General features: G+C 33.3%; 2 protein-coding genes across 4 annotated transcripts; one reads left to right on the forward strand and one right to left on the reverse strand.

Annotated features, from left to right (window-relative positions):
* Positions 1-138: 138 nt before the first annotated feature.
* On the reverse strand, positions 139-3,434 carry Nc2alpha (negative cofactor 2 alpha). 2 transcript variants are annotated; one of them, XM_078187789.1, is made up of 6 exons: positions 3,242-3,434; positions 3,063-3,170; positions 2,772-2,844; positions 2,534-2,627; positions 2,275-2,445; positions 139-2,211 (listed from the first exon to the last, which is right to left on the reverse strand). In XM_078187789.1, exons 2-6 carry the CDS (start codon positions 3,102-3,104, stop codon positions 1,905-1,907), a joined length of 687 nt encoding a protein of 228 aa, XP_078043915.1. In that variant the 5' UTR covers positions 3,105-3,170; positions 3,242-3,434; the 3' UTR covers positions 139-1,904. The 2 variants fall into 2 exon arrangements, with proteins under 2 accessions (XP_078043915.1, XP_078043916.1); XM_078187790.1 differs by having other exon boundaries at positions 3,371-3,389.
* Positions 3,435-4,256: 822 nt separating this feature from the next.
* Dnapol-eta (DNA polymerase eta) lies at positions 4,257-7,553 on the forward strand. Of its 2 annotated transcripts, XM_078185181.1 has the most exons (8): positions 4,257-4,302; positions 4,407-4,509; positions 4,611-4,745; positions 4,809-5,014; positions 5,079-5,245; positions 5,319-5,542; positions 5,606-5,729; positions 5,791-7,552. In XM_078185181.1, exons 2-8 carry the CDS (start codon positions 4,412-4,414, stop codon positions 7,156-7,158), a joined length of 2,322 nt encoding a protein of 773 aa, XP_078041307.1. In that variant the 5' UTR covers positions 4,257-4,302; positions 4,407-4,411; the 3' UTR covers positions 7,159-7,552. The 2 variants fall into 2 exon arrangements, with proteins under 2 accessions (XP_078041307.1, XP_078041306.1); XM_078185180.1 differs by having other exon boundaries at positions 4,289-4,509; positions 5,791-7,553.
* Positions 7,554-11,126: the final 3,573 nt, after the last annotated feature.

The raw sequence follows: 11,126 nt of genomic DNA on the forward strand, positions 1-11,126 counted from the left end.
GTTTTTCACTTAACAAGCGTACCACGTCTTCTTGTATTTAGTAATTTCCATGAGAAATGCAGTATGATATATCATATACATCAAAACACAAAAATAAAACATTATTTATAAACATTATAATAGCTTATAAATTTTATTAATTAACAAAAATATAGTCTGTTTCCAGATATAAATACTTGATGATTGCTTGAGGAATATTCTATATAAAATATTCTTAGAATGATAGGAATTAATTTTAATTTCTTCATTTAATAATGTTGTTCTTGAGTGTAGGAGAGCTTAATTAAAAGTATGTTTAAATCTATTGTCATTTTATTGCTTTTGTGGCATTAATCGTTGTTGTGAAAGGCATTTCAGAATTTCATCATTGTTTATATATACCAATTGTATCATAACTATAATAGCAACTAACAAACTTAATATACAATAGATTTATTAATATTTATTTACAAATCTATATTGTAAATATACACATTCAGTTTTAAGAAGAAAGTTTTCAATCAGTCTTATATTTGTATAATTTATACACATACTTTTATAAAGTAATAGATAATTATTCTTAATTCTCGGTCGAGACATTTTTATGATTTGTCTCTTCAAAGAATTCATAAAGTTGCTTGAAAACTTCCTCTCATTAAAATTTATAGCTTTAATGCGCTTTTCTAGATCTTTACATCTGTAAAACTGCATGTATTTTGATTTTCTCTTCAATCAGTATTATATTAATCGTGTTTTATTCAAAGACACAATAATCAATACTTAAATTAATCTTTTTTCACAAAAAAGTTGTTTATAAAAAGAATTAGTATATATACAACATGCACCTTATTTTGCACACTTGTGACTAATATATATATATATATATATATATATATATATATATATATATATACTTTTATAAGCATTGCTCGATTGTTGATTATTTCTTATCGCATTTACACTATTCGAAGGTAATGTAATTGGTATGTATAATTTATGTAAATGAAATATATATTACAAATTGTTTTACAAAATTTAATCATCCGTCTTTATCATAGTTCCTTTTTACATTCTGAATGTGAAAACTAACAATTTTAGTAAAATATATCGAATAGGTGTTACAAAAAATATTGATTATGAAATTTAAAGATGTTTAAGAATTATGTAATGGCGAAATTATATGGATTTTGCAGCGAGAAATATTGGAAAATATAAATTTTTCAAACCAATTCTGCTAACTATTAACGTATATAAAATGTCTTATTATGTGCTAACTTTTCCTTTATAAAAATTATGTACCTTAAATACATGTATACAGTCGTAAAAAAATCTTAGTTGTAAAGCTCATTATTCTATTATATGTTGTGTTGCACACGATGAACGTTCTAATATATATATATATATGTCAACTAAATAAGGTACATTAAACAATTATAAAAGATAAAGCTAATTACACTCTTAATAACTAAAAGTATTTGTACCTGTATAAATACATAATATATTTGCACAACTGCATGAACACCAATTGTATTCAAAATCGTACTTGCCTATAGATCGAAAACTAACGAACGTATGCATCGCAGTTTGCAACAATTGTTTAAGTTCTAACGATTATGACTACTATACACATGTATACATCGAAATATGAAACTAGGAATATGAGCACTTTTAGCAGTACAAAATATTTTAAATTATCAAACATATGTTTTCTGAACTAATTTGAACAATATATATGTATACATATATGTTATTATTGATAGAATCGATATAAAAATATAAAAATTTACAACTGGCTAAGCATATACATATAATAAGACAGTTTAATTAATATAAATTACATATTCTAACATGCCGATAATAGTCTGAATGAAAATTTATAGCATTTATCAAGCGAACGCATGTACAACTGTGTTTCACATTTACAACTATGTATCGTAATCTTCGTCGAGATTGGCGGTATGAGCAAAATTTGATGTCGGCTGATTGTTTGTACTGACACTGGACGTGTTCGTACTCAAATTCATAGGGTTCACTTCGGTATAAAAATTTGGTTGACTAATTTGAAATGATGTAGGCACGGATATCTGGAATTCTGGAACCTGAGAAACAGATGAGTTCGTGATCATTTGATTCACGGTACCAGAATTATGCATTCCTGTTCCTCCATTATCGTTCGAATATTTCTTTTCAACTTTTACTTTAGCAGTTAAGCCCATTTGCTGCTTTTGAAATCTATAAAAATATGATGATGCAATTTAACATTTTTAAATGACAATTCTTTTAATCGATACTTACTCCGCTTCTGGTAGTCTTAACATAGGAGTGGAAACAGATGTGTTTGACGTTAAGGGAGCAGGTGTTAGCGGCGGTGTAGGCACTTCGTCGTCAGGTCCTGAAATATCTGGCATCGACTTTACCAAGTCCTTTAAAAAGTCGAAACGGTTCTCCGAGAGGATACACTGTTTCCTATAAATAAATAGTAAAGAAGAAAAGTACGATAAGTAAATGCTTGTAACAAAATTGTATAACAGCTTTGAATTGTTCTACTACTTACATATGAGATGGGCTTAAAGTTTTGGCATTCTTAGCACTAGTAATTTCCATCGTTTTTGTAAGCAACGAATGTACAAACAACTCTAACGTTCTAGGTATACATGAATGGTTAAGGAATTTATGATTATCGAATAATATCGCTAAAAAAAGAAGTATTAGAAATTATATTCCCAATCAAATAAATATGAAATTTTGAAAGGAATATTAATATATTTAAAGAATCGATTGTAAAAGGATATAGATTATGATAGGCACTGCCTGTGCAACTTTCCCAACTTCTTCGTCGGTCTGCATAATTTTTTTAATTCGTCCCTAACGCAGGAATGCAAAAATTAGGTTATCTACGTACATTCGCAAGTTTTCTGTATAAATACTTATTCATATTTTCACGCGTTTACGCGGCATCGGAAAAATTCATTGTTAATCGCAACATCGTTCTCTCGTTAAAATCATAATCGCTTGTACGTCAGATTTCATTAATTTCGTAGAAAACACTCTTTTCAAAATATACATGTTATTTTGATACTCACGGCTGGAAAACGGGCATTGTATTTTTTCTTTTTACTTGGCATTATCACACGGATATTACCACTTCACAGCGCGAACAAATGTATACAAATATAAACGATGAACGAAAACTGTGGAAAAAAAAAATCGCGCTTATAATGTTGTATTAGCTGCAATTTAAGTGTTCCAAAACTTGACAGACATCTGTAAACCGTGCTTCCGATAGTTCATAAAATAATCAATGTCCTTAAACTCATCGGTTGACAAGCGTAAAATATACGATAAATCATGTGAGGCCTATCCGTGAATCATATTCGAGAGCGATCTTTACTTTTTATTTATTATCATTTTTTGACGACGACGGTACCCCGCTTGTGCGATTGTGTTAATGTAAAATTTTTCACCCTTACTGTTCATAGGTGAAGTTGTTACATATGTACGTACATAGTGGCAGCAATGATCAAAGATGCTTTAATTATTATGCATGCGTGTAATTGAGTTTTACGCGATAATATAATTTTAGGAACGGCAACCTAGTCGCAGCCAACATTTGCGATATTCCGAGAAAGACTCGGAATCGTCATTGTTTTCGTTCGCTTGCTAATTGCATTTAATTTCTCGTGTCTAATTGAATTTCCGATGTGTATGTGTTACTAATAAGTTTTACGTTTGTAACAGTTGGTGACAATGTAACAATGTACACGTACACTGTGTCAGTACATAATCGTACATTGTGTACACTGTCTGATCCTATTTATGCTTAGATTTGGGCCATAGTTTTTCCAGTTGGCGAGGGTCGCGATAGAAATTACTTTGCATCGATTGGCCGACATGATTTATTCCGGAATTGAACGTGCAGCGAAATAGTAGGAAGGAAAGGTGCAGAGACTATTTCGCTCCTATTGGCTAACGATTCGATGCTGAGACGCGATTCGCTGTGGGTTGAATGCACGGTGAAATGGTGGGGGATGTTTAGAAAAGCTATAGGAGGTAGGAAAATCGTGCGAAACGAGAGGTCACGGTTCTCGGACCAATTTACAATTTTCTTCCAGAAAAGTGGGAGTGGCGGAGTTATCAATGAGATCTTCTCTTCGCCGCTTGGAGTAGATTTCGAGCAGAATCCCTGACGCTATTGGCCGCGCTAAGCCACCAATAGACGCACTGGTCCTGAAACTTGCCGGGAATCTTGTCTGAGCCATGCGATATACTATACAGCATTCACTATAGTATAAACATACATACATAATGTTTTACCAAATACGCGTATGTAAACAGAACACTGGAAATACTTTTAACCTATCCAAGTTTTAGTATTACAAACAATTGCACAATGGCGAGCTCAAATAACGACAGAATCATTGTTTTAGTTGACATGGACTGTTTTTTCTGTCAAGTGGAGACGAAACTTCAACCGCTATATACTGGGAAACCGCTTGCTGTTGTACAGTATAATCAGTGGAAATTGGGCGGGTAAATTTTATCATAAACATAAATTACGATAAAGCGACGACGCTATTTTACTTTAACGAAAATATTGATACTCTCTGGAACACTAATATATTTTCAATTAGGATAATTGCAGTCAACTATGAAGCCAGAGACTATGGTGTTACACGACACATGAGAGGCGGAGAGGCTAAAGAAAAATGTCCAAATCTAATTTTAGCTAGTGTGCCATGCCTTCGTGGGAAAGCGGATACGTCAAGGTTTGCTAAAGAATTGTAATAGAATTAATTGTAATAAGAATTAATTTATAACTTTTTAAATAGGTATAGAGTCGCTGGACGCGATGTCATCGACGTTATGAGAAAGCATTGTGCTTTGATAGAACGAGCTAGCGTAGACGAGGCTTATCTAGATATCACCGATATCGTTGAGAAAAAAATGTCTGAAAATTATTCCCTGGAAGTTCTAATGAACGGACTCGCAAATACATTTGTCGTAGGATTTTCAGAAGTTGGAAAGAACGATGAGAGTACGTGAAACGTTCTTATAAAGCAAAATTCATTTTCAATTGAATGACATTTTTGTAATCTTAGATGAAAGAAGGAGCGGTTTGAAAAGTTGGCTATCAAATATTTTTGAAGAATTTGAAGATTCGCATGCTCAGAAACTTGCCATGGCTGGTATAATAGTTGAAGAATTGAGAGCCGATATACTCGATAAGACAGGATTTAGATGTTCTGCTGGTATATCGCAAAATAAAGTAAGATTATTTAATAATTACTGTATAAACATACTGAATGCATATAACTGTGTTAAGAGTGAATTGTGTTTAGATATTAGCTAAATTAGCATGCGGACTACACAAACCGAACAGGCAAACAATATTACCCCCGAGTGCTGTGTCAACACTTTATTCTACATTGCCAGTTAAAAAAGTTAGAAATCTTGGGGGGAAATTTGGAGATGTTATCATTGAATCCCTCAATTGCAATGTCATGGGCGACTTACTACAATATTCATTGCAATATTTACAAAAACGTTTTGATGAAAAAACAGGGTATGTTATGTCTTTCTTTCATATTTTTAAGTTAATGTTATGAAAGTATATATTTTTGTTTAGGCTGTGGTTATATAATATCGCACGAGGTGTGGACAATGAACCTGTCACTATGCGTCTTGTATCAAAATCGATTGGAGCATGTAAAAAATTTCCAGGAAAACAAGCCATCACTTCATTAGATGTTGTAAGTAAAATAATAAATGTCAAATAATATACATGTATTTATGTATATGAATTTTTTGCAGCTAACACATTGGGCTAATGAATTGTCAGCCGAAGTTTGCGAACGCCTCGAGAAAGATCAAGAGGAAAACGAGCGGCGAGCAACATTATTAACAATATGCTATCACTATTATCAAAACAAAACTGTTGTATCTCAATCTCGTTCGTGTAATTTAAATTCGTACAAACCGGAAAAGATGGCTGCTCAGTGCATAAATATTGTTTCAAAGTCGACACAATGTCCAGTTGCGTATTTAGGAATTTCAGCTGGTAAATTTGTTCAAGCGAAAGGTTTGGAAAGTTTTAAAAACTTTTTCAAAGTGAAGGACTCGAAACCACGAAAGAACGTATTTGTTCGAGCAGAAACATTAAAAGCGAACTGCATCCAGTCGACAAACAATAGCATTGAAACGGAAAATACAGTAAACGATAAAATACCGGATGTTGACGTTAATAAAGAATATGATGTTAAAACTAACGCAAAATTAAATGTACAAGTTCCTAACATGAAAACAGATTCGTCACCTACTTCCAGAAGATTAAATAATTTAATGAGTTCGTTAAATAAACAAAATAAGAAAAAAGCACTTCTAGAAATGAAAAAGAATAGCTCGAAACTAGACGAGTCTATAGATCAGAACGAATTCAAAGGATCTTTCTTTATGAATATTCTTAATGAAAATGATAATAAACGCGAAGATACCTGCGTATCGGAAACTGAATTAAATGACAATAATAATGTTAATGTTACATGCGATACTATGAGTAAAAGTAATACACGGGAAATGGAATTTGAAAGTGATTGTAACGTTTTCGAAGGGAAAGCATATAAAGATAATGAGAATAGCGATTTTAAGGAAAGTAATAATGTTGTTCCAGATAAGCAAAGTAACTGTCATAAATTAGAGTCTATTAATATAATTGAAACGGAACAACCTTCATCTAGTACATACATATGCGAGAGTAACGAAACTACCAATGTACAAAATTTTACAAAATTGCAAGAAATATTTCCCGATTTGGATGACATTGATCCAAGTATAGTTGATTTATTGCCGCCACAGTTACAAGAAGAAGCAAAAATATATATGAAAGCGCGAACTAAAAAAATTACAAAAGAGAGTTCGCTAAAAAATTTAAAAGCAAAAAGTAAATTTAAAAGTTCTACCCCCAAAGCAAAAAACAGTGGTATTTATAATTTTCTTGTAAAAAGACCATCTAATGTTACGAGTGTTCCTTCGAAACAGTGTTTACAATGTTATCAAATGATCGCTGTATCGAGATATAACGAGCATTGCGATTTTCATATGGCTGAAAATTTGCAAAGAGAACTAAATAATCCGGTACTAGAAACAATGAATGTGAAAAGAGAGTCAATACATATGATGTAAACAGGAATAGTCTTAATTTTAATTTGCAATCACGATATGTAATTGTTTTAGTCAGTGATGATGAATTGATGAACATAATTGAAAAGTTGTATATATGTATAACAAGAAGGTACATGGCGCCAACAGTATTTTTATACTTTTATATTGTATTTTAATACGTTTTATTATTTATTCCATCCTTAATTATAATTTTTATCATTTTAATCTTGTTTATAAACATTTAGCGTTGTAATTTGTATTGCATTTTGTACTGTAATATGAATGATGAATAATTAAATAATAAAAAGTGTAACATGCTTTGGCTTATTCTAAAATAAAATTTTAAGCCTAATGTTAATTGGCGCTGTTTCCAATTTATTATCTTCCAAGTTACTGTTTCCAATTTATTATCTTAGCAAGCTACTACCAATAACATTAATTATCATGTACCGTTAATAACGCGGTACTTGTAAATTAACTGCATAAGTAATCAATTTTTAAAAGCCGATCTGTATTCAAGCTATCTAACTTTGCGATTTCTGATCTAACGTTTTCCTTATACACTTTCATAGAGTCCTGCAATTTGTATATCGTTTCCTTTATCGAATCATTGGATATTTTCAGTATTTCAAATGCTGCAACACAAGCAAAAGAGTTAAGGGTTTGCTACAATGTTTCGAGTATTCACAGATTTTTATACCTTGTTGTCTCTTCGACGCCTCTTCCTCGATAGATTTCATTAACTTTTGTATCAGTAAAATTAACTTTATTTTATCCTTCGATAAAACATTTAGCGACGATATTTTCCCAAAATTTTTCTCATACCTTTTAATGTAAGTATCCAATTTAGAAACTGCAACTTTATCGGTTTTTCTCTGCCAACTTAATTTTTTAAATTGTTTATTTTCGTATGTCATAATCTCGCTTTAAAATTAGTTAGTTTATTTTAGTGCTATAAGGTACACGCCATACGTCTTCTTTTTAAATAAATGAATATTTACTTTGTACACAGTGGCGGATATATACTTACCTTGATTTGTATACCTTTATCTTGTACACCCTTATCTTTTCGCGCCTGTCGGTAACGTGCGATCACGTATCTGTTCGTGAACTGTCGCTAATGTAGATCGCTACACGGAATGGGAAGGGACTTTAGATCCGTTCGAAGCTGAGACAGAAAAGCCTATAAGATGTCTGTACGGTTCTCGAGTCTGTGTCCACAGTCATACTAGCTTTGAAAAATTATAAAATTTGCGTTATTATGGCAATATAAGATATTAAATCGGTGTGGAGCATTGCCGTGGCCAATTTGTAACCAATGACATGAAATTTAAGCCATTGATTGCCAAGAGAAATGCAATGTATCTACTTCCGATTATTCGATTATGTTTCGAACAGTTTGAAAAGAGGTGATTGGACTATTTATTCATTTCTTATTTGAAGTACTGCTTAAATAAGAGTATAATGAAATTTACAATTTTGCATATATTAAAATACGATATTATACTTTACATATGGGTTATACTTAAAGGCATAGTCAGGATTTTTAATTATAATTTCTCTTTATTATCCAGGAGCAAGATATGAAGGCGGTTAGTCACGGTTGGTGATTCTATCTTTTTGGACGCTACTCGTGTAATTGTGCCACCTTTCTTGCATTTATTTCCGGAGATATGTTAACTCTGAATTTTAATTCCTTTTTACAAATATCGAATCTTTCTTTTCATATAAAATTTCTATTTTTGATAGCTCAATATTTTTTGGTTAATAATAAGAAATTGGAAAGGGCTTTTAGAAATTAATAGGTACAGTATTATCTACGTAAATATGAAAAAGAATCGATATTTGTAATTAAGAAATCATAAAAATATCGACCGGTAGAAGAAACATTGATTTCGAACATTCCTCGGATCATTACAGTGAATCACTGTGGCTCTGGCCGCTTGAAGAGCGGAGGGTTTACGACGGCTGAAAGGAATCCCTTACCTTTTCCTCGTGTTATATCATCGTTACGTCTTCCCCGGCTGGATTCGTTGGTCTTCGTCAGAGGATACGAGAGCAGAGTAGACCGTACAAGTAGACACATGCTGCTATCGCGGCGGACGCAAAAAACGACATTTCAGATTCAACGAGAGTGAAGCGTGTAGACAGCCGACGCCGTGGACGGATGTATTTGACTTTTTTCACAACACGAGACCACTGTGCGGACTCGGATGTTACACGATCGCCGCTGTGTTGCGCGTGCCACGGTCATCGCAACCTCGTTAACACGATGATGACTGGGCTGTCTATAGGCTAGTTTTCGTGGCACACGTTTCCCCTACGACCTTTGCCATCAAATAGGAACACATCACCGAGAGCGGTAAACTCCTTATTCCTTTCCAACCATTCGAATGCACATTCAATTCCACATCCTATCTCCAATTAGCATCGAACGATAATATACATAAGAACAATTTGAGGTAAAATACAAAATTTCCCGATGCAAATAAACACTTTTGAAATAACACTTCGCTTGCTTTGTTGAGAATTTTAATAGACGTAAAACAACACAATATCTATTCTCATATTATAAATCTATTTGCCATTAAATTCCGTGTATGTTTTTCTGAAAAATATAAAGATTTTGTTCATATTAGTTCTCTATACTGATTACTATTTTTCTGTTTTATCAAAGAATAAGGTATAATAATGAAGTTGCTGGTCAAACAAGCAGCGAAAGAAGTTCGGATATTTTAAAGTCAAGCTTTGAGTGCGACGCGTTCCAGTATCGAACGAAATCGGTGATCCCATTGACAAAACACCGACTCTTGATCGGCGTGACAAAAAAAGGAAGAATGACAATTCGTAGAGCGAAAGGAGGGAGGGTACACAACACAAGATTTACCCCCTAACGGGCGTCACGGAAATTCGTGAGATCAACAAGGCGTCCACTGTCCACGGGACACTGACAAAAAAAGGATCTTTGTGCCTCGTGACAGCGAGCCGGGAGCATATGCTGCAGTGGAAGCCGCCCGTGGTATGGCGAGACGCTGTCGAAACTCCTGAAGGGAACCGCCTTTGAGAAAGAAACACGATAGCTAGTAGCGATGGCTCTAACACCCCTCCCATAATACGAATTTATAGGATCCAGATCATTAACGACGCTAGAAGAAGCTTTCTTTCCCATGACACATGCTCGTACAAACTTTCGAGCTGGCACGGACTACCTTCAGACGATACTATACATGTTTTGCTTTGAGCGCGTAGTACGCGTATTGCTATGGTTGTCGAAAAATTGTCTAGCTTTTACATAAAGTATAAATATAAATACTTATATCTTATAAATGATTTTACTGTTAAAATAATTATGAAAAAAATTATTTTCTTGATTCAATACGATAAGGTTAAACGTTCTTTTATAATTTTTAATTTTGAGGATCTTTCCGCGATAGACTTACATATATTTTACAGTATTGCTGCTTCTTTTTGTATAAATTTGTACTGTAAGGAGATGTTGTAGAGTATTGAGTTTATGGTCGTAGAAGGTATAATTTCGAATATTTAACTATTCGCGAAAGCGCTTGATTGTACAAGCCTTCCACCGTTTCGCTGACATTTGCAATAAACATTTGTCGATTTAATATATCTTCAGACATTCAAAGAACGCGTTAAGCTTAATTAAAATAATTCTTTAGCCTGTCAGTCTTTTTAAACAGTGGCTTTTGGTAAATTCTCTAGATTCTAGATTTTTAATATAAATTCAATAATACTAAAATAAAACAAATATATGTAAAAAGATTATTTGTATTTTAGTTACGAATTTGCGAAATTCGTCTCACAATGGAGATCGAGAGATTCGGTGAGATTTTGCCGGCGCTCCGGCCCGGAAGAAACGATTCACGCGCGACGGAGGAGGACGATTCGTGAGACGAAGGGAGACGCGAACAGAAAGGTGCAGGGAATAAAACCGAGGTACCGGCAAACGAGAGGTTCCAATGCACGCTGAG

Source organism: Augochlora pura, chromosome 7 (genome assembly GCF_028453695.1).
Source record: "Augochlora pura isolate Apur16 chromosome 7, APUR_v2.2.1, whole genome shotgun sequence".
Taxonomy (NCBI): domain Eukaryota; kingdom Metazoa; phylum Arthropoda; class Insecta; order Hymenoptera; family Halictidae; genus Augochlora; species Augochlora pura.